This window comes from Peromyscus maniculatus, chromosome 8 (genome assembly GCF_049852395.1).
Source record: "Peromyscus maniculatus bairdii isolate BWxNUB_F1_BW_parent chromosome 8, HU_Pman_BW_mat_3.1, whole genome shotgun sequence".
Classification (NCBI taxonomy): domain Eukaryota; kingdom Metazoa; phylum Chordata; class Mammalia; order Rodentia; family Cricetidae; genus Peromyscus; species Peromyscus maniculatus.
In genome coordinates, this window is record NC_134859.1 from 104,322,594 (window position 1) to 104,345,881 (window position 23,288).

The window sequence follows — 23,288 nt, forward strand, 5'->3', positions numbered from 1 at the left end:
CTGCTCTCGGGGTAGCAAGAGGCTGTGGTTTTCCCAGTAACTAAAACCCAGGCCGGCCTAAGCTCATTCTACCCCAAACTGGACCTGTCTCAGCCTCCCCAGTTCTGGGATTACAGATGGGAGCCACTATGGTCACTGTTGGGCACATGGTCTGCTGGTTGGCCTTGTAGACCAGGCTGGGACCATCGCCCTGGACTGGGAATAAAGGTTTTTAAAGTTGTTAGGTCGTTAGTGATGAGTTTATCCCTCCCCACCAGTTTTTCCAAACCATGGAACCAAATGTCAGTCCTCAGCCGTGGGGGGTCGGCCAGGATAGGTGTGCTGCTGCGGGGTATCCAGCCAGCAGTCCTTGGGCACCCACTGCACCCCCAGCCTGCCACAGTTTAGGGGTGTGATACTTTGGTTGGAGACTGAGATGGCTTTCCAAAGCTCATGACACTGATAGCGCCTCAGTTGATGTTTATTGAATCGCTGATGTGGGGATGAGGGTCTGTCACTCGGTGGTGTCCTGTTGGTGACAAGGAGCGGCATGTCTCCAGTAGGACTTCTCTCAGTAGTGGCAGCTTGTGTGTAGCTGGTCAAGAGCTGGTGCCTCCCGTACGCTGGTGCTGGATGTGCTTAAAACCTGGGCCTTGGTGCTTGTGCCCGCGAGGTAGTCACGGTCCTGAGCTGCACCTCACCCATCCCTCCAAACTAATCAACACAAAAAGGACGAAATGGTCATCCATCACTTACCCTATTAGCTAGCCTCAAATTACATTCTGCCTCTGGTTTTCGCTGTCTGTCACAAGGCAGTAATGTCATGTTCTCAGAAAGCTTAAGATGTCCTCACAGGTTGAATGGCTCTGGCATTTGGGACTTGACATGCCATTGGTTTCTGCTAGGAGTGGGCTTCTGCTTGGTACTGGTTACCAGATAGCCTGGAGTGGTTCTAACGTTCCTAGCTGCTCAGAACCAGGTGCTGGCATTGAACTACCAGCCTCTCTGCTGGTGAGGATCACTGTCTCATTTGGGGGTATTAAGGTTCAATTTTAAAACAAATGCTGCAAAGCAGTCTGCCCTCCTCTGGCTAAGAGCCAGAGAGTTGTCAGGTCGATGGTGTCATACATTGAACAGGCTCTGGTGACGTGATGGCCGTGGGTCTTGTCTCAGTACCCTCTAGGGGAGTGATGCCTCTTCCAGGGGTTGAAAGGTCAAGAAAAGTACTTTTGAAGTAAAGAAATCGGTACTATGGTGTCAGCGCTGGTACAGCCAAAGGATGCCAGCGTTATGCAGGCTCTTCCACAGTGAGGCTTCCAGGGGAAGATCGTGGTTTGCGTAGAATATCACTGGTTTCTTTTCTCGTTCGAAATAGTGGTCTGAGTATTTCTGGTAGTTGCTTGTGATGAATCCGTAGGCACTGACCTGGGCAAGGACAGTCATGGTTAGCGTTTATTGAGCCACAGGGTGCAGTGAAGGGACTTGAAATGGTGTGCCTGTCCCCACGCGGTTCCCTTAGGGTGCAGATAGACAGCTCAACATGCGTACTGTACCCCATGTACACATTCTCACAAGATGAGTCTTAATGCCATTGAACAGAGTGGGTAATTGGTAATTACAAATGTCCCCATTCAGACAGTGGCAGAGCTGGCTTTAGAACTTAAGTATGACCCAGACAGACATCATGATCTTGAAGTTCAAGGATGGAGGAAGTCTACAGTGACTATAGTTGGGACACCAGAATTAAAATAGGTAAGGTGGACAGGGACAGGGTGCTGTCTGGCTTCCATCCCTCATGCCTTTACAGGGATCACAACTCCTTTTTAAGGTACCAAGGATGGAGCGAGCTTAGGGCCTCATGCTTGCTTCATCTGTATCCACAGCTTGCCTTTGAGAGCTAACAGTCAACCTCTCCCTGCCTCTTCACACATCACCAGGTGGCACCCTACTGGGAACCTTTGACCAGAGTTCCAGAGTTCCTGCATGTGGAAGGCTGAATCCGCTGTCCGTGCCAGCTCTAGGCTGTCCCCAGCTAGATTTCGCTTTCAGAAGAGCTGTCTGACCCATACCAACTTAAATACCACGTAGAGTAAAAACTGAGCAGGGTTGTCAGTGAAGCAGGGCTGACCCAGATCAGACCCTCCTGGATGACGGGAGTAAGCAGGTAGATGGGCACTCCTGCTGCTGGGGAGTCCTGTCTGCTGCTGTGTCCCACTTGTGGGTGGCTAGCCTTGGGAAGGACTAGTGGGCCACGGGGAGGAGTTGTGCTGGCAGCCATGCTGTGCTGCCACGGCTCCCGGAGCCCACCACCTACCTGGTCACAGGTGTGCAAGGCTGTCAGCAGCATGAGTGCTCCTGTACTAGGCATATACAGATCTGCAAAACGTGTGTTCAGCAACTTGGATTTCAAAAACCTGGAAGGACATCAGAAGCTTTAAACCCTGAGAAGGGGCTAGTGGGAGAGTTGAGTGAGTAACACTCTTGTCACACAAGCTCGAAGACCCCATCTGGATCCTCAGCAGCCATGTACAACAGCACAGTAGCACACATCTGTAATCCCAGTTGTCTATGGTGAGATGGGAGGCAGGGACGCAGAATCCCAGAAACTCAAAGGTCGGCTAGCCTGGCGAACTTCAAGAGAATGAGACAAAGTAGAGAGGAGATGATGCTAAGGATACATCCTAACCTCCATGTACTCCTGCTTGTGTGTTTCTCTCCCTGCCCAGCCTCCCCACAGATTTACATATGACCTGAGAAGGACAGGTAGGTGTCACATGCCAGTGCCATAGTTGCAGTGCTGGACTAGTCTACCCACTCAAACAAACCGTAGAAGTTCAGAAACTGGCCCTTGACTCCAATTCTCTACTTAGTGAACATCCAAGTGATCTAAGTGTGAAGATTTTAGGACGAAGTAAACAACTTATGGGGTGAGACCCCCCTCCATTCTACAACTGTTGTCTTCCACTCCAATATCTTCAATGTTTGGGCACACACAGATGGCCTCATTATTTAAACTGAGACCCAAGTTTCTCTCCCCCACACAACTGGAGCAGCAGGAATCATGGATGAGCAGGGAGCTCACTCAGATCCTAGCTCTGGGTTCACTGGTGTGATAGCACCCACAGGTGCTGACCTCAGACCTGGATTTATGTCTAAAGCTTGACTGGGCAGCTCACTCAAGCTCACAGAGCTTCCGCTGGCCTTGCTGCACCTACTGCGTCAAGCACTTTGTTGAGATACGAGCCTTTGTGTTGTACAGCGTGTTTCTCGACTGTAGGACGGGTAGCATCGGGCACCACTGCTGGACCTGTGCACTGAAGGATGTTTGGCAGATCCTTGGCTTCTACCTACTAATGTCATGCCCTCCATGACAACCCAGACGATGTCCTGACAGAACCAAATATCCAATCTAACCTACTGAGAACCACCACCGAGGAAGGGAGGGAGAGGTCAGCTCAGGCTGTCTGTTCCCCTCGCTTTTCCCATCAGTGGCTTTTGGAACCAAAAGGGATGATATTAGACTTTTAGTACGAACACCGCTGTACACTGGGCTCTGTGAAGGTTCCTAGAACTCAGCTTCTTTGGGTTCTCCCACTTCTTGTTTTGTGCTGACTGTCCACTGGATCAGCAGCACCCTATCACTGTCTAAGTCAGTAAGCGAATCACAGAAGCATTTAGCACAGTGATGAGCACATGGCACTCAATACGGGGGTGCTGTCCCAGTGTGTAGGGAGTGAGACCCAGCTGAAGGCACTAGAAATACGTGGGATAGCTGTGAAAAGGGAAAGCAGGTCCTCCCATCTCCCCACCCCATCCCCATCCCCCATACCTCTCTGTCAGGTAGCGGATGAAGTCTGGATGCAGGAGCTTGAATTTACTGGCAGAGGTTTCTGGTCCAAAATAGGTGTGAGGCCTAGGACCCACGATAGAAGTGGACAGAGCGTCCAGAACCATCGTATTGAAGGGAGAGCGAGGGGAGCGTTAACCGCCGGTGGTAGCGGTAGGGCCTGGGCTGGGAGTAGAAGCGGGAGAAGGGGGTATAGAAGGTAGCTGGTAGCACCGAGGGTACCACGTGTGGCTTCCCCTTCAGCAGGACCTCCGTCGGTGGAGTGTAGGAGAGGGAGGATGGGGGTGTGAACAGGGCTGGAGGTGTGGGGTAGGAGCAGTTCACCTGGGGGAGGTGAGGGGGTGGGGGGAGGAGAGGGAAGTAGAAAGAGTCAGGCGGTGGCGGCGGCTGCCGGGATTCCTGGTTCTGGCACGGAAAGGGACAGGGGAAGCACCGATTTTGCGGAAGAGGTACTGTAGGGGGCTGGAAATAGGGGGGCTCTTTCATGAAGCGAGGCACGTAGGGGGCAATGTAGGAAGGGATGTTGCGGGTGGGCCCGATGTAGGAGGCCGAGTTGGCAGGGCTGTGGGAAGGGGACCTGGTCATGGGCACGGAGGGTGTCAGGGAAGGGTTTCGAGAGAGGACTTTTAATCCTGTCTGGGAGGGAGATTTGGAGGCTGGAGGGGTAGGGACTTGAGTGGACCCTCGTGACCCATGTTGGATATGAGGACTAGGGGACTGGGAGGAAGCCCGGGAGGAAGGCTGAGAGGTAGCTGGGGTGGGGTTATGAGAGGTTGGGCGGGAAGAAGTCCCCCGGGTGGGGGAAGGGGAAGGGGCTGAGCCTCCAGAGCTAGGGGGGGGCTGCTGGTTGATTGTATTATCAGCGTGGTTAGATCGGGATTGGGATGGGGACTGGGTTGGGGATGGAACTGGGGTGTGGGAGGGGGAGCTCATTGGTGTTAGGGAGGCTTATGTCCACCCGGGGACTCTGAGGCAGTTCCCCTAAGAGCCTGCTCCCAGAGCGGCCCAGAACCTATCCTCAGTTCTCATGACCTATAGCAACGCCAGGGAACAATTGTTAGGTAATCACAGGGTGGGGGTGGGGCACCCAGCAGGGCTGGCCTGATTTCTGACATGAAACCCATAAAGAAAACTGTTCTTTGGGAGAGTGGGTCACTTGTCCCAAGGGCCATGAGAAGGGTTGGTCATCTGGCCACAGAAGTGGCATAGGTTTCTCAGGCACGAGACATTGAGAAGGTAGAGAAGAGGTTCAGGCCAGCACTTAGGCCTGACATCCGGGAAGGTGCTGAGAGGACATGGCACCCTTTGTTCCCACTTCTCTTGGACTGAGCCTGGGGACCTGGTGTTCTTGGCTCCTGGGCAGAGCCCTGGGGAGGCTGCCTACCTGCTAGGATCCGTGACATGGACACTGGCCCCAGATGTTAGTTTCCAGAGCAGTGTGCTCAATGGGCCAGCTGAGAAGCAGCCTCTTGTCCCTGGTGCATGTCTGTCCTCCAGCAGGACAGCTGGGACAGCTGCCCAGAGCTGAGGGGCCAGGCCGGCTCACCCCCCTCAAGCAGACAACCTCTCACCCAGCAGGGAAGCCCGTATGACTGCCTGGGCCCTGAATCACCTGAAAGCATTCGAGCCCTGCCAAATCTGCCTTCAGCTTTAATGTCAACACTCAGGTGGCCAAGCATTACCTCCTCATCCACTGGACAGAGTTCTATGAGCTCTGTGTCCTGCTCTACCCAAGGGTCCTCAGAGGATGGTACCCACTGACAGCCAGAGCACAATCCTCAGTGCTAAATTATGCTGAATATTTAGGGACTTGAATGTTGAGAGGGATTTTTCTCTTCCCTTTGCACAGCTTCTCACACCATAGCCAGGGCTAATGAGCCATCCATCAGCTAGCTTCTCTATCCAACCATGGGTCCTTGGAACAAGGGGGGAGTCAGCTGCTCACCTGTCCCCTTTATCAGGGCCCTCTGGGACAGGCACACCCAGAATGGCAGATCTCAGCATCAAGTAGTCCCGGATGCTTGAGGGGATGAAGATGTAGTGCAGGTCCTGCCAGGGTTATCAGACAGATTCACATTCAGCTCCAGACGAAAACAGTCCTCTGCCTCACTTTGCCACCCAAGCTTGTGAGCATTGCCGTGCCCTCGATGATTGGCTAGACTTTGTGACTGATGCCTAAGATCTCTGTGTTTTTGTTTTTTGGAGAAAGGGTCTCAAACTCCCTATGCAAACAAGGAAGTCCCGATCCTTCTGCTTCCTGATCCTCCTGCCAGACTCTAAAACTAGAAAATAGCTGGCGAGATGGCTCAGCGGTTAAGAACACTTGCTGTTCTTCCAGAGAACCTGGGTTCAGTTCCCAGTATCCACATGGTGGTTCATAACCATCCATAACGCCAGTTCCAGAGGATCCAACGCCCTCTTCTGGCCTCTGCGAGCACCAAGCATGTACATGGTGCAGAGACATACATGCTGGCAAAACACACATAAGATCTTGAAGACCGTCATAAAAGGGGCTTGGCTTCCTTGCTCTCTCTGGATTCCCCAATCTGGGGAAAGTTGGCCATCATGTCATGGGGACTCTAGAAGGGCCCAGGTGAAATAAACCTGTCCACGGCCATCTTGACCCCAGCCCTACTCCTGCCTTCAGATGGAAGCAGTCCACGGCCTGAAAGAGCCTGAGCTAGAACTACTTGCTAAGTCATGCCCACATTCCTGACACATTGGCTTGATGAGATGATAAAGGCTTAGCATTTAAGGGGGGCGGGTGACAGACCCCACAGAAGTATAATGGCCACATTTTGTTCTCTCATGAACTAATAGCTTCTACAGTAGGGACTCAGTGCATAGGCAATCTACACACTCCTGAATGTCCTGATCAGAGGCAGAAGCTTCTAGAAACATGGCCCCTCCCTCCTAGGCCCATAGAACCCCTTACCCAAGATCTCTCTCACCCTGCATGTGGCATCTAGAGAGCTCAAGGCAGAAAACATGGCATTATAGCAAGTGTGGAGGGAGGACCCGGGGGAAAGGCTCCAGGCTGGCTCTGGCACTAGCTGACCTGGGGGAGAGGGCTCCAGGCTGGCTCCGGCACTAGCCGACCCGGGGGAGAGGGCTCCAGGCTGGCTCTGGCACTAGCTGTGACAATGCATGAGCCTCTTTGAACCTCCATTTCCTACACAGAGCTCTGATGAGAGTCTAAGGTGTCCCGCATCATTCTTTTGGTTGGTAGTGTGGGAAATGGAAATGTCTCAGGGGCCCACATCTGGGCAATTCTAGCCCAGTGGTTTTGGAACCATTCTCAAACCTCTCGGCATTTTCCCCGGAGAGACAAAGGCTCACTGTGTAGACCAGGCTGACCTCAAAAATTACACAGAGGGGCTGGAGGGATGGCTCAGCACTTAAGAGGACCTGGGTTCAATTCCCAGCACCCACATGGTGGCTTACAACCACCTGTAATGAGATCTGGTGCCCTCTTCTGGCCTGCGAGGACATGGGCAGGCAGAACACTATATACATAATAAATAAATAAATCTTAAAAAAAAAAAAAATCGCTGGGCAGTGGTGGCGCGCGCCTTTAATCCCAGCACTCAGGAGGCAGAGGCAGGCGGATCTCTGTGAGTTCGAGGCCAGCCTGGTCTTCAAAGCGAGTTCCAGGAAAGGCGCAAAGCTACACAGAGAAACCCTGTCTCGGAAAAAAACAAAAAAAACCCAAAAAACCAAAAAAAAAAAAAAAAAAAATCACATAGATCTCCCTGCCCCGAGTTCCATGTGCTGGGACTGCATGTGTGTACCGCCATTCCTGGAGACCTCTCAGTAGCCCCTAACTTGGCCATCTGCAGACAGGTATGATGATCCCACACAGAGCAACTGTGACACTCATGTTCACACCCTGAGTTGCTCTGGGAACAGAGGAAGTACCCAATAAATACCCTTGCACTGTGCATAGATAAGGAAACTCTGGGGTGGGCAGTCTAGGTTTGAACCTTGGGCCTTCTGCTGACTTGCTGCATGGAAGGGCTCAAGTCTTCAGTCTGCTCCCTAGTGAAGCGGGGTTCACAAGGCACCCATCTGTAGTCAGCACATATTAGTCCTTCCCCTTCTGTGCTCAAGAGGGTAGCCCCCAGTCACTGGAAAGAATGGGGAAATCTCCAGTAGATCTGCCTTTAGCTCTAATGTCTGCCTCTTGTAGCTGAGATCTTTTCCTTTTGTTGTTTGAGACAGGGTCTCTCCATGTAGCCCTGGCTATCCTGGAACTCCATGGAGATCCACCTGCCTCTGCCTATAGGAAGTGCTGAGATTAAAGGCATGCGCCACCACGCCCAGTAGGTGGCCAAGGTTTTAACACTACCTATCCATCACAGTGCCTGTGAATCCCAAGGCCCACCCCATAGAAGAGGTCCTAAGAAGACAACGCCCACTGTCAGCCACCATGGTTCACCCATTCCTGGCCTCACCTGCCCTTGTGGCACAGAGGTGAAGCCCAGGTTGGCGTAGGAGATGAGGGAATTCTTCATGGTGTTCACAGTAAAACCATAGAAGGAGGTCTTGGTGCCCACGTCACGTTCGAAGTCTTTGATCACTGCTCCATTGAGTCTGCCCGCAGAAGCCCGTCAGTGTCTTTGTGGCCGCTCGGTGTCATCTGGTTTACCCCCTCTCCATGGCACTGCCTCACCTGTCCCATCCCTCTTGCTGGTACCACGCCCCTGCCCACGAGAATGCCTGTTTGTGGTCCTCACGTCTCCTAAGGGATGCTCTCTGAATGGGAGGTTTCTTCACACTGGGCACTTGTGCTCTGTCTTTGGGGTTGGCTGATCCTTGGTTTAGACCAGTGGTTCTCAACCTTCCTAATGCCATGGCTCTTTAATACAGTTCCTCGTGTTGTGGTGAACCCCCCCCACCATAAAAGTTATTTTTGTTGCTACTTCACAACAGTAAGTTTACTATGTTATGAGTCATAATGTAAATATCTGTATTTTCCAATGGTCTTAGGTGACCCCTGTGAAAGGGTTGTTTGAACCCCCAAGGGGGTCACAACCCACAGGTTGAGAACTGCTGGTCTAGACCAGCCATCTGCCCAACCTAACTGCTGAGCTGCCTTAGGCTGGCGACTGCCTTGGCCCTGGCCTCGGGGCAGATGTTGTTCACCCAGCTGCCTGGACCCTGCCCTCATTACCTGAACACATAGTCATGGGCATCGATTTTCTGACCCTGACGGGACCCGTTCAGAATGCCTCCGTTACCCACCACGGCACACCGAATACAGCTTAGCGGTTTGGAAGCACCAAACAGCTCTGCGTTCTTGGGGTTGTCGAGAAGTCTCAGGGTAGAGATGATAGCTGTGGGTGTGGACAAGGGGGAACTATGAGAAGTTGGCTGTTGCTAGGCCTTCCTGAGACTGTCTGGCTTGAGACATATGTTATGGAGACCCAGAAAGTACAGAGGATGGGGGGAGAATAGGAGTCAGTGTCTGTAGGGGGGATGGAGAAAAGGATAGGGGGAGCCTGGGTGGCCTGGATATCTTGAATAACTAGTTCTCTAAGACTGTGTATGCGCCGGGGGGGTGGGGTGGGGGGTGGGGGGGGGTGGGGTGGGGTGGGGTGGGGTGGGGTGGGGGGGTGGGGTAGGGTGGGGGTGGCGCACGCCTTTAATCCCAGCACTCGGGAGGCAGAGCCAGGCAGATCTCTGTGAGTTCGAGGCCAGCCTGGTCTACAGAGTGAGTTCCAGGAAAGGCACAAAGCTAAACAGAGAAACCCTGTCTCAAAAAACCAAAAAGAAAAAAAAAATAGACTGTGTATGCTCCAAAAGAAAAGAACCCAGCTGGGCGGTGGTGGCGCACGCCTGTAATCCCAGCACTTGGGAGGCAGAGGCAGGCGGATCTCTGTAAGTTCGAGGCCAGCCTGGGCTACAGAGTGAGATCCAGGAAAGACTCAAAGCTACACAGAGAAACCCTGTCTCGAAAAACCAAAAAGAAAAAAAAAAATAGACTGTGTATGCTCCAAAAGAAAAGAACCCAAGGCGTGGGGTGGACCTGAGTGTGGTAGTTTGGGCAATAAGCAGCCACGACAGTGCCGTGAAGGCCCCTAAGCCTCTGATATCAGACTGTCATTAAACATTGGACATTTTCCATGCCAGGAGGCTCCAAGATAGTGAGAGCCACTGAGCAAGCGAATCTCAGCTTAGTGCTGGGTGACTGGATGATGATGGAGGAGAGAGAGACGCAGGAGCCACACCAGGAAGAGTCCACGAAGTGCCCCATAGATGCTGTGAAAGCAGCCAGAGCTGGAACACAGTGGGACCAACAGTGGGAAGAAGGCCGGCTGAGGCAGGAGGCAGAAGGCGAGGGAGAAGCAGCAGGTAGGGGGTTACCTTCGCGGGAGAGCCCCTGCCACCCAAAGGGGACTTTGTGCTGGCTCAGATCGTTCCAGAGCTCTTGAGTGAAGAGGCCGCCCCACAGCAGCACGGGGGTGGAGAAGTCAAACAGGCCCCGGAAATGTCCGTCCTTCTGAATGGCCAGGGAAAGTGGGTGCTGGCAAGGCTGGTTCTGTGACTGAGAAGAGGAGAGGGCTAAGCCTGTCAGGTAGGGGCCAGAGTGTGTCTCCCGGGAGCCTACAGACCTCACAGGAGAATTCAGAAGGAGGAGCTGGCTTCCTTCATCCCTCCAGAAGGGGCCATCCCTGGATCTTTCAGCTGAAATAGCCTGTGATCCAGCAGCCTGGCGGGCGGGGTCAGGGACCTTCTGGATTTAGCCTGCCCAGCCCTTCCTTGTCCAGGTACCACATGTCCATGTTTCAGTGGAGCTGGCTTCATACTCCTTCAGCTCACACTTGGGCAAACTCTGGGTGCTTTGCAACCAGTGAGTACAACCTGGATTTAGACTATCAGCCTGATGGAAGTCGTACCTCCAGGGGGAACTCCCCGTGAAATGAGAGTGCTGGGAAGAATTGTACCCACCCACCCTCCTTCCCTTGGCTGCTTATTTCCAGAACCCAGCATTCATGTCCACCAAGCACCTCTGTGATGGTTAGGACACAATGTGCCATTCAGGTGGCTTTTGTCCTCAGGTGATGGAGCCAATCACTGAGAAGCATTTGGACCACAAGAGTTCTGCCTTAATCAATTAACCCATACATGGGTTAATAATCTGATGACAGCCTGGCATGGTGCTGCACCTCTTTAATCCCAGAACTCCCAATGCAGAGGCAGGTGGATCTCTGTGATTTCCTGGCCAGCCTGGTCTAAATATTGAGTTCTAGGATAGCCAGGGATACTGAAAGACCCTGTCTCAAAACACTACAATAATGATGATGATGATGATGATGATGATGATGATGATGATGATGACATAATTGGATGGCATCATGGGGAGGTGGTAGGAACTTCTGCAGTGAGGCCTCACTGGAGGAAGTTGGTCACTGCAACATGTTTTGGGGGCTATATCTTGTCCCGGGGTCCCCTTGTGTTCTCTCACCCTGCTTACTGGCTGCCATGATGTAAATGACTCCATTTAACCATCTGCTGTCTCCCATGATGCTCTGCTTTCAGAAACAGTGGATCCAAGTGACTGAAACCATGGGCCAACATAGCTGTTCTTCCTTTGAAGTTTTTTCTCATGTGTTTGTCACAATAGAAAAGCTAAAACATTGACCTTGCTTGGAAATAAGGTATTTGTGAATGTCATCAGGATGGGGTTTATGGGCTTAGGCAAGCAATAAATCCAACAACCAGCCACCTGATGATGAGGCCTTGTGAAAAATGGAGGCCATGCAGGGATGGATGCCGAAGACAGAGGGAGGCAAGGGAGGTATTTTTAGAGCCCTAGGGGAAATATGGCCCCCCTGATGTGATATTGGTCCTCTGGCATTCAGAACCTGTGGAAAGTTGATTTTTTTTTAATGATGCATATGGCCGGGCAGAGGTGGCGCACGCCTTTAATCCCAGCATTCGGGAGGCAGAGCCAGGCGGATCTCTGTGAGTTCGAGGCCAGCCTGGGCTACCAAGTGAGCTCCAGGGAAGGCGTAAAGCTACGCAGAGAAACCCTGTCTCAAAAAACAAAACAAAACAAACAAAAAAGATGCATATGTGTGTTTATGCACATGAGAGCAGCTGCGATAGACCAGAGGCATCAGATCCCCCAAAGTTGGGGTCTAGGAGGCTGTGAGTGAGCTGCCTGATGTGGGTGTTGCAGACCAAACTTGGGTCCCCTACAAAAGCAGGATGTGCTCTTAACCACTGAGCAGTCTCTCCACCCCCAGCTGCCATTGTTTTAAGTCACCTAGCTCATGCCCTGAGTTCTGAGAGCCCCAGGAAACAGGGCCCTTTGGGAGAGTGAGGTTCCTAGCTGCCCCATTCTAATCCCCTGCTTTCCCACAGTATTGAGTCTCACACAGCCTTGGTGTGGGGGTGGGGTGGGGCTCGGTTGCTTCTGAATAAGCCTGTTGTTAAGCCGTTGATCAAAGGACAGAGCAGGAAATGGTCAGACCGTGGTTTCTGCTATCATGCAACATATGAGCATCCCACACTATGCAAAGTGCTGTAATCCAAACCACAGGGCATATGGGGAGACGAGATGAGTGGCGTAACATTCAAGAACGTTGCTAGTGGTGCATTAAAGCAAAGACACACACACACACACACACACACACACACACACACACACACACACACACACACACGGATGCAAGAAAGTCAGGCTCGTGCCATGTCCTGTGGCCAAGGAATACATGACTTCTGCCTAAACCACAGTGCCTTCCCTTGGACGCTGGTGTCCAAAGGTTAAGAGCGGTCAGTAAGGTTCAATGAAGTGGCAGAAAGGGGGAGTGGTAACAGCAGTGTCCGTGGGTGAGCCCCTGACACAGGTCGTGAAGCCGATGGTGGCTTTGTATTATAGTTCAGTTCAGTTGGGTGCACCTTCTGCCTTTATCTGGTGTCCTCATCAGCAGACAGACAGACACAGCTAACTCTTCAATATTTCCTTAAGAAAACCAGGCACAGGGGGCTGGAGAGATGGCTCAGTGGTTGAGAGCAGTGCCTGCTCTTCTAGAGGACCCGGGTTCAATTCCCAGCACCCACATGGCAGCTCACAACTGTCTGTAACTCCAGTTCCAGGGGATCTGACACCCTCACACAGACATACATGCATGTGAAACACCAATGAACACAAAATAAAAATAAATAAAAAAAAAAGAAAGAAAGAAAAGAAAGGAAAACCAGGCACATTGCAGAGATGAAGTCACTTTTGTTCGAAGCCACAAATGAATCCCTCTTTCTGGTCCAAAGTGTGGGAATCCAACTGGCCTTGGTGCTTGCTTCCCAGGATCACACTTCCATCAATAACTCCTCTAGTGAAAGACATTCTATGCACCCCGGGTCTGTCTGCCTTCCTTCCTTTGGTCTCTGGGGACCTCATGCATTAGAATGGGATTGTCCCTATCACAGAGCACACCTTGCTACACATGTTCAAAAGCCACAGCGATGCCTGTTTTAAACTAGCTGGGGCTGTGTGTCAATTAGCACCAAGCAGAACACCCATAGGAAACTTAAAGACGACCTGGCCCACACACTCAAGATGCCTATAGTCTCTTCAGCTGCTAACCACGTGCCCACGACCTGTTCCACACAGGTTTCCTCACCACCTGACCAGACCAGACCACTGTACTGTCTCTGGATGCCTGGGCTATATCTAAACTCTTGAACAAATGGATGCCTTTTCTCCCTGTGCCCCTAAAATCTCAGTTAACATGTTCAAGTCCAATCTCTTGGGTACTGAAAACAGTGGTTAAGCCTGTATTATTCCATAAAAGAAACAAACATCTCCCAGTTTAACCTGTATAAGGAGCTGGGGTGGCAGGAAAGTTCCATACACCACCCAGTGTATGGCCAGTTCTGGGGTCAGATCGGGGCTCCCATCCCAACGGCACTGATTACTGCTGGGTGGTCCTGGGCAAGGCACCTCACTGCTCCGTGGCTCAGTTTGCCCCCTGGAATACTTCTGCTTGCTGTTTACCTGAAACTTGAGAATGAAGTGCGGTGTGGCACATCCGGTATTCAGCTACTACTCAGGCTTCTGGACTAGAGCTCCGAGATCTAAGACCCCTGAGGCTAATATGGGACGTCACCCCAGAGCTTGGCATTTGCTCCTCAGTGAGCAAGTGAACCGTGACTTCTCATAAGCAGACATTTGGAAGAATAAAGAATCCATTCAACACAAAGATATATCCTCCCACCCCCCCATCTGAGGGCCAAACCCAGGGCCTTGCGCTTGCTAGGCGAGTGCTCTACCACTGAGCTAAATCCCCAAACCCCAAAGATACAATTTTAAGGGGCTGGAGAGACAGATGGTTAAGAGCATACATTGCTCTGGCAGAGGACCAGGGTTCAATTCCCTGCACCCACATTGGCTGGCTCACAACTGCCCATAATCCCAGTTCTAGGGGATCCTATGCTTTTTGGGTGCACACACACACAAGCAAACACATACTACTAATAAATAAAATTAACTTTAAAAAAGAGATCATTTGAGGGAGCTGGGGAGATGACTCCCTGATGAAGAGCACATCCTGCTCTTGCAGAGGATCTGAGTTCAGTTCCCAGCACCTACAACCGGCTACAACTCCAACTCTGGGGAGTTCTGCTGCCTGTATCCTCTGTGGCACCTGCACTCACATGCGCATGTGCGCGCACACACACACACACACACACACACACACACACACACACACACACACACATATTCAGACATGTAGTTAAAAGGACACAATTTTAAGACTTCAAGAACCTCCCTGCTGGGTTCTAGATACACCATGGGGCTACTTATCTCTCCACCATTTTCTGCTGAGATACAGGAAACATTAGTGGCCAGGTCTAGATGCCTCAGGAGATGGCTGTTTATCTCTGTGCAGATTAGACCCAGAAGCCTCAGAATGTTCTTGCTTGTTTTCTTCTCTCCTCTCCTCGGAGCTAGAAGATGCTCAAACTGCCCCAGAGTGGTGGACCACTGTACCTTTCTGCTTTTGGAATTCGATGCCTTGGGTTCAAAGGTTGCTCGAGGTGACTTGATGCTCCTGGGGGGAAAGGGCAGAAGTAAACTGGGGGTCCAACCAGCACCTGAAGCTTCTAGACTGATTTCCTCAGCTCTGAGGCTGACAAAATGCCAGGGTTCTCAGGATGTGTAATCCTTTGATCTTTCTTTCACCCTTATTCTGGACCACAACTCCCTCTTTAGATGCTCAGCCTATACCGTCTCTCAACTATGTTCTGCCAAGCTCCACAAAGGAAGACACTCAGCCAGTCTCTCAGCAAGGGGCAGAAAGATGGATTTATAGGAATAGCGATGGTTAAAATACGAAGATATAAAACAGGAAGTCCCTGGAATTGTGACTGTCTGAGAGGGCTCCTGCTAAAGCCCCAGGGATGAAGGTTGCAATGGATGCCCTTGATCCCAGTATTTAGGAGATTGAGGCAGGGGGTCAAGAGTTCAAGGCTACCCTCTACTACATAGATTTGAAGCCAGCCTCAGGTTGATGACGAAGTCTCATGCCACAGAAGCAAACAGGAACCACAGAAGCCTGAGGGGCAGCTGTTAGGAATGAGATGAGGGGACGCCTTTCCTCCAGCGGAGTATGCCCCCAGTTCTGCAGCTCCGTCCTGGGGAAGGCTGCAGTGGGCCTTGAAAGCCTGACTCTTAGGGTTGCATCCAGCCCTGGCTCTGGTCAGCTGTCCACTGGCTCTCTGGAACCTCGGTCTTCCGTCTCTGTTCACCCGTTCTTGGCTCACCTGATTGTTGGAAGGGGCCCAAGAGACCAGCTCAATTATCCCATGTGAAAGGTCTCCTAAATGCCAGCCATTGTTCCTAGGGGAGAAAGTCGAGGTTCTTGTACCTCTCTACCAGGGTCTTCTAAAGGGAGGCAAGAGGGTGCTCACCTTTCCCAGGCGCTATGAGGCCCTGGGCAGAGGGGAAAGAGGAAGAAGCCCCTGGTGGCCGGGTGCCCCCTCCTTCATTGCCCATACCCTAGCAGCGTCAGAGAAGCAGGGGTGCAGAGGCCTCGGGGCTGGGAGTTTTGCCCGGGAAACACAGGTCTCCTGCAGATGTTGAGCCCCACTGAGTCAGTGCCACCTCTGGATTCCCAGGTTTCTAGTAAGATCCCGAAGGGGTTCAAGCAGGGATGACGCCTGCCCCTCCTCCACTAGCCAGATGTCCACCCCTATAATCCCATGGCTCCTCCCTCCTCCTCAGAGCTGAAACCTGGTCGTGCTCAGCTTAGGCAGCTTGGAAGGAGCCTGGCAAACATCCACACCCTGCCGGTCCTGAGATTCTGACCGATTCCGCGCTCCCCCCCCCATCCCCCACTCTCTGGTAACTCTATCAGGCAAGGCCTGTGAACCCACACAGGAACTGCCAGACTCACAGACTTGGGACAGCAAGGTGCACGTGCCTGAGATGGGGTGACAACAGTGGGGACTCTCCTGAACCGCACCCCTCACTCTGGGCCTAATGGTCCCTCCCAGCTGCCTGGGGTTGGTGACTTCACAGGCCCTCTCTCAGGAGTCCAAATCTTCCTGCTACCTAGGGCTCCTCCTTAAAGGGAGGTAGGCACCCATACCCTTCTGTGAAGACTTTGCAGCCTGAGCAATAAGCACAAAAATGTACATTTTTATAAAACTAAATGTATTCATCAGGTGTGGTGACACCTGCTATAATTCTAGCCCTCTAAAGGCAGAGGCAGGAGGGTCAGGAGTTCAAGGCCATCCTCAGCTACTTAAGCAAGTTTGAGTTTTATGTGATACTGTCTCAAAACAAAAAACAAAGTAAACTAAATATAGTCAACTTAATTTTTTAAAATGTGTGTATAATGTGTGTGTGTGCTATGTGTGGTATGTGTGCATTCATCTGTGTGAAGGTGCACGCACACTATGAGGCACATATGGAGGTTAAAGGGCAGGAACATTGCAGAATCCAGGGCTGAAAGGCTGTGAGAACCCAATGGGGCACGCTGTGCAATACCGTCTTCTGGGCAAGACATGGCCATTGCAACCATAAATTCAAAGCAGCTGCAGTTAGCTGCCTGCCCTGGGCCTGCACAAGGCTGGGCCTGCCAACAGTCCCTTGGGGGGAGGGGAGGGGCTCTTGGAACCCTCCTCTCCCTAGGGAAAGGATTATTGAATATGGATGGATTCTGAAGACTGGGGAGTTATTGTCTTCAGCTGCGTACCCACTGGAGACCCACCAGACTCTGAGGGACTGTTCCACACCCACGCTCACACAGACCCTTGGTTAAACTCAGGGGTTCATAAAACAAAGCAAAGCAGCAAAAGAGCTTGTTTGTGGAGAAGAAAGGAATGCTGCTGGTGGTGGGGAGACAAAAGAGGTGGAGGGTGAGTCATTATATGCACGTATATAGAACACATTATATGCACATATAATGACATTTTCTTTTCTTCTTTCTTTCTTCCTTTTGAGACGGTTTCTGTGTATCCCTGGCTGTCTGGAACTTGCTCTGTAGACCAGGCTGGCCTGGAACTCTGAGATCCGTCTGCCTCTGCCTCCTGAATGCTGGGATTAAAGGCATAAGTTACCACTGCCCGAGCAATATATAGATTTTCAAAGAACAAATTTAATTTAAAATTATTGGCTGTAAAAAGTAACTTTAAAAAAATAAAATGAAAAGTTCCCAGATGCTGGCGGTGGTGGTGCATGCCTTTAATCCCAGCACTCGGAAGGCAGAGGCAGCCACATCTCTGTGAGTTCCAGGACAGCCAGGGTTGTTACACAGAGAAACCCTGTCTCCAAAAAAATAAAAATATAAATAAATAAAAAGAAAGAGAGAGAGAGAGAGAGAGAGAGAGAGAGAGAGAGAGAAAGAGAGAGAGAAAGAAAGAAAGAAAGAAAGAAAGAAAGAAAGAAAGAAAGAAAGAAAGAAAGAAAGAAAAAAGGGAAGAAAAGCCTCGTTGAGGTGTAATCCATGAAACCGACCCTCCGTGTGAAGTCAAGCATGTTAGGGCCTTTGCAGGATGTCGCCCGCTTCGGGGTTGTTAGCCAACTGTTTGCAAGCAATTTTCACCTTATTTTGCAACTGAGCTGTGTCCTTTAGCCAAACGCTAGATACTTATTTTGTTTTCATCTCAGCAAGCTTTGCTGAGAACTGTGCAGAAGCAAAGGGCTGGGAGGAAGAAGGCTGGTTGCTGAGGTCTCTGCGTGGGCTCTCTGCCTCCAAGCCCACACTCTAGCTATGCCTTGGTGTACCTCCCAGACATAAAGCTAAAGACTCTTGAGGCTCCTTCAGTAAACTGGAACTGTAGCCTACCAAAGACATTCTCAGGTTTCTGGAAAGCAGGAGGAACTTGGTGGAAGCTTCAGATGCGTCCAGACTAGGCCTCTGTGTTATCCCAGGTGGGGTTCGCCTTTTCTCTGGGCCATGCCCAGATGGTGCTTATCAAAGTTACCACTTAAACAAATAGGCCCAGACAAAAGGGAGCCACATGCAGGCAGGTCTGAGCTCGGAGCCCAAAGTGAGCGGAGCAAGACTGGCTACCTCCTAACTGAAGAGCAGGAGAAAGCTGGAAAGTAGAGGAATTGGGTCTCTACCCTAAAAGTGGATCCAGGAAGAAAGCGACAACAGGGAGCTTTTAATTAGGCCTGGACGAAATTAACCAAAGAGGTCAGGGTCACCAGTGTGTTCGGGGCGGGCAGAGGCCGCGGGTCCAGGTGGCAGCACGAGATTATAAGGCGGTTTCAAAAGGCGTGTCGCCGCTGCGAGTCATCCCAGGGTGTCTGCGAGCATCTAGAGAGCGCCCTCTCCCCGCGCCCTGGGCTCAGCGCCCCGCCGCGCTTACCTGGCCTGGGCCTGGGGCTCTAGGAACCGCTGCCGCTGCCGCACCGAGCAGTAAAGCGTGAGGAGGATCCCGGAGCCGGCCGCGAAGAGCAGCAGCATCCGGAAGAGCCAGCGGCGCGGGAAGTCCATGCGAGTCCGGCCGGGGTGCGCCCCGTCTGCCGCCCCTGCGCCCTGAGCTCCTGGGCGGAGTGGCCAGACCTGGAGGGACGCGCGGGGGCGGTAGCCCTGCTCTGCCCCGCCCAGCCCACCGCGGGCTGCCAGGGCGCCTCCGGGTCCTGCAGCCCTGTATCTCCGCCAGGCTGGAGGTCGCCGCAACTCCAAAGACTGAGCGTCTCTAGGGCCGCTCCCCAAAAGGACAGAACCGCGGCCGCCAGTCCGGGGCTGCCCCGCGGGGGCTTCGATGGCGGTCACCACCCGGGACGCTGCTTTCCCGCCAAAGCCACACCCCAGGCACACCTAGCGTAGAGTTGGGCAGGGATGTTGGTTCGCACCGTCCAGGGCCAGCTGGGAGTGCGCTGGTCGAGCACTGTGAGCTTAGGGACCCACCCCAGATTTATGGACTTAAGAAGAGGGTGGGTGGTAGCTGTGAAACGACCTGGCTGGCTCCTCTCACTAGGACCGTGAGATGGGTTAGGCCCTGGTACCGTGTGTAAGAGCAAAAGAGCGTCTTTCACCAAAGGATGGAAGGAAACCCCTTAGCCCAGATTTGGGGTTGGAGGTGGAGGGTCCAGGTAGGGAGCCTGCCGCGGTGGGGTGCACTGTGGGGCTGAGGTTGTCATCCCTTTATTTGGTGACTACCCATTGAGATGGAGGGCGTCATGTAGGGAGCCCGCGGTGATGGTTGTTATTGCTTTATTTGGCGATGAGGCAGAAAAGTCAGCCCTCTCCGCTCACTGCTGTTTTTACAAATGGAGGCCAACCTGGCCTGAGAGGCTGAGTGGGAGAGATGGAGCAGGGCGTCAGCATCACCAGGAGACACTGGGGAAACTGGGTGGTGCTCTTCCAAAGCAGATTCCCTTCCTGTCTGGGACCGTCGGTGAGATGGTGTGTTCTCCAGTGTGCGGTGTCTTGGACCCCAAAATCCTGTGAAATATCCCAGACTCCAAACTATAGGGTCTGGAAGGGTGAGCCTCGGCGCCTCAAACTGCTTTAATCTGCTGATAGCTGAGGACATTCGGGTGCAGGTATTGTATCTGCCCAATGTCAGGCGTTCTGGGCCCTGAGTCTGTCTGTAGTCAAGAGTGGCCTCTTCACAGGGTTCCACCTAGTCAGGTGTGGACCGGGACAGGGTTCCTGGGGTGTAGCCAACGAGCCAATCCTGTCCTTTGTCCCGAAGCTGCTAAGAATGCTCCCCGCTGGTGGCCACAGCTAAGGATTTGTGGTTTCGAGTTCTCTTTTACTTTACATGTATGTGGGTGTGCCAGCGCATGGCTGGAGGCCAGCGGGCAATTGTTGAAGGTCGGTTTGCTCCTGCACCAGGTCTGTCCCAGGAATGGAACTCAGGTCCTTGGGCTTGGAGGCAAGCACCTTTCTCGGCTGAGCCGCCTCGCTGGCCTCACTTCAGGTTTTTCATGTCAATCTTTGGGCTTTGTCCCTTGTCAAAACTCCTGAAGCTGTTACCCCATCCTCACCTTCTCTGTGGTTAATGAGACCTCAATCTCTCTCTGCACCTCTAAAACCCCTCTTCCCGTTAGCACCTGCTTCACGGAGAGAAAGGGAATCAGTAACCAGTTATTCTTCAGCTTCCCACCCACAGTGGTACAGGCTCTCCCTTCCCAGGGGATGCTCTACTCCTCTGTGGGAGTTGATGCCCATCTGTGTTAATGATTCAGGTCCACCATTTTCACTGTCCCATGGCAACACTTCCCCAGGCCAAAGGTCCTGTCCATTCCCCAGAGTCGTCTCTCAGGAGCTCGCGTTCCCATCTGGCCTGGGTCTGCGGGTCACAGTCTGAGTTACTATCTCATCAGTGAGTAACACAAATCCACTTGTGGGCTTGGCTCTCCACCAACACAGATTCATGTTAGGATCTGCCCTGTGGTCTTCCTCCCCCAGGTTGCCCACTCATGCCAAAGCAGGATGGAACCAAGAACACAGCCTCAGCTGACCTCTCCTTGCCAGCCATTGCCTAACCCTTGGTTGGCTTCAGCGCCTGCCCTGCTTTCCGGTGTTTCTAGAACATCACGTCAAGCCTTCTCTTGTCTCTGCCATTCTTTGGAGAAAAGAGAGATCATCAAGCATGAGCTTCAGGGCTGGAGATGTAGCTCAGTTGGAGGTGTGCTTGCTTAGCATTCATGAAGCCTTGTCTAGTTCAAATTCCCCAGCACCACATAAGTCAGTTATACATCTAGATTCTCGGCAGTTGAAAGCAAGAGAATTAGAAGTTCAAGGTCACCCTTTCCTACTTAGAGAGTTCAAGACCAGTCTGGGTTACATAAGACTCCCTGTGATGGTTACTTTTGTTGTTGTTTGGGGGGGGGGGCAAGGTTTCTCTGTGTAGCCTTGGCTGTCCTGGAACTCTCTGTAAACCAGCCTGGCCTTGAACTCAGGCTGGCCTGTCTCTGCCTTCCAAATTACATGGAATTACCATGCCCATTTTGTGATGGTTACTTCATACGTGGGAAGAGTCCAAAGGGGAGACTGTCTAGATAAGGTTTGTTTTTCCTTTTCTTTTCTTTTTTCTTATTTTTCAAGGCAAGGGCTCCCCATACAGCCCTGGCATGCCTGGAACTTGCTATGTAGACCAGTTTGACCTTCATGAGGCATGCATGGGCTCATACACTTCATTGTGGCTGTAACTAGCACTTCCGATTCCTTTATGTCTCTGCAGTGATGGACTGTAACCTGAGATTATAAGCCAGGAGAATAAACACTTCTTCCTTAGTGTTGCTTTTGGCAGGGTACTTTACCATAGCAAAGGAATGAAAATAAGACATCCTGCATCGCTGGGTGGCGGCGGCGGCACATGCCTTTAGTCCCCGCTGTGTTGGCTGTTGGACAGGGACCAAATCAGGGCTTGCTTGTTATCAATCAACCCCTTTGTGTTTTGCATTGGATATCGGATATCGGCTCTGTGGTAGACTTGCTCAGGAGGAGGGGACGATCTCTCGACACGGCCACAACAAATCCATATCGGGCAACTCACAATCTACTGTAGCTCCAGTTCCACAGGATCAAATGCACACTTTTAGGGGCACTGCATGAATGCGACGCCCATACAGTCACTCAGACCCTAATTCCACACTATGAATCTCACATAAGTGTATTTTACAGTGTTGAGCTCTTTGTGACTGGCTTATTTAACTTAACACAGTGTCATCCATGTTGTAGCAGTTGTCATATATATATATATGCAAATACATATGTGTAAATATATTTATATTTATAAATAGCATATACATATAGTATATATACATATGCACATTTATAAACTCATATTTATAAATACATAAATAAAATACATATAAAATATAAATTAAAACAGTATATTTATAATATGTATTTTATTTATGTATATGTTGCATATGTCTGAGTGATTGTATGGGCAATACCATAGGTAGTGGGCTCCAAAAAGCCAGCTCACGCACCAGAGATGGATCCTGATCCTACTGCCAGGGGCCCCTTGAGCAGATCACCTCTCTCATTCTTGATGTTTTCCTTCTAGCCCATTTTAACTCTCTTTAATTCTATCTTTATTCTTTTTCTTACAGCTCATATACCCCAGCAAAATCTTTCAGGCAATATAAAAATTACAATGTGGTTACTTTCTGCTTCTCAAGTGAATGATTACAATGGATACAAAACAGAGTAGAAAACAGCATGTTTTCCATATCCCTTACATGATGAAGTATTTATGTATTACAGGTGAAAAACAAATTATCCCAAGAACCCACATACATCCATTCATACCCAAGCAACTTGTTATAGATTAACCATGTGGGCAAGCAAGGTATTCTTCTTAGTCAGGTCTTTCACTGGCAGGCTGCATTTTGCAGTTACAAAGAAAGGGCCAATTACTTTATTACTTATCTTGAAAGGTAATTTTATAAGGAATCTTAAAGGAATCACAAACCTAAACTTTTATATGTGAAAAAGAATCAGCTGTACTTTAAATCTTTGGGGTGCATGTCCATTCATCAATAGATTGTTATATCAGGAGATTGAGGGTAGAAATGGGTGTAAGGAATTAATAACACCTTTGGTCATCAACTAATCCTAAAGAAACGTGCGTCAGCAAATAATAATTGGGCTGCTTTGTTCTTGTTCCCTGATCTGAAGGAGTTCCTCACTCAACTATGTGCCTTTCTAAAACTTTAGATTATCTTCTTGAGTTTTTCACCTCAAAGCCATTTGACAAAAGCATTTTAGTCTAACTTTAAGTTATTTTCAAAGCTTTGTTTTCGCTGTGATGCACTCCAAAACCTGAACACATCTCCCAACATTAAGGTTAAAATAATTTAAGCTATCTGGGCTGACTGGGACTCGATTGTTTTTCTTAATCATTAACCTGAGCTGTGATCTAATGCAGCTCCTTAGGTGAAGCTCATAGGCCCTAGCTGTGTGACATTTTCTTGTATTTATTTTTATTCATCAAAATTCTGTATAAGCTAACATTATTATTATTATCAATTAGA

The 23,288-nt window shown here is 50.9% G+C and overlaps 2 protein-coding genes and 1 long non-coding RNA gene across 6 annotated transcripts; 1 reads left to right on the forward strand and 2 right to left on the reverse strand.

The window, feature by feature from the left end:
* Nucleotides 1–442: 442 nt before the first annotated feature.
* St6galnac2 (ST6 N-acetylgalactosaminide alpha-2,6-sialyltransferase 2) lies at nucleotides 443–18,894 on the reverse strand. Of its 4 annotated transcripts, none has more exons than XM_006993670.4 (9): nucleotides 18,656–18,894; nucleotides 14,826–14,886; nucleotides 10,193–10,373; nucleotides 9,000–9,162; nucleotides 8,281–8,419; nucleotides 5,772–5,875; nucleotides 3,809–3,892; nucleotides 2,294–2,393; nucleotides 443–1,404 (listed from the first exon to the last, which is right to left on the reverse strand). In XM_006993670.4, the coding sequence occupies exons 1-9, from the start codon at nucleotides 18,781–18,783 to the stop codon at nucleotides 1,237–1,239; spliced, it is 1,128 nt and encodes a 375-aa protein (XP_006993732.2). In that variant the 5' UTR covers nucleotides 18,784–18,894; the 3' UTR covers nucleotides 443–1,236. The 4 variants fall into 4 exon arrangements, with proteins under 4 accessions (XP_006993732.2, XP_042139093.2, XP_076399903.1 ...); XM_042283159.2 differs by having other exon boundaries at nucleotides 10,193–10,367; nucleotides 18,656–18,844; XM_076543788.1 differs by lacking the exon at nucleotides 3,809–3,892 and having other exon boundaries at nucleotides 18,656–18,846.
* LOC143267052 (testis-specific serine/proline-rich protein) lies at nucleotides 3,888–4,817 on the reverse strand. The gene has a single exon (XM_076543792.1). It carries the CDS (start codon nucleotides 4,757–4,759, stop codon nucleotides 3,893–3,895), a length of 867 nt encoding a protein of 288 aa, XP_076399907.1. The 5' UTR covers nucleotides 4,760–4,817; the 3' UTR covers nucleotides 3,888–3,892.
* Nucleotides 10,279–11,486, forward strand: LOC143267053 (uncharacterized). The gene is made up of 2 exons (XR_013041983.1): nucleotides 10,279–10,403; nucleotides 11,369–11,486. It is a non-coding gene; the product is annotated as an uncharacterized LOC143267053 (long non-coding RNA).
* Nucleotides 18,895–23,288: the final 4,394 nt, after the last annotated feature.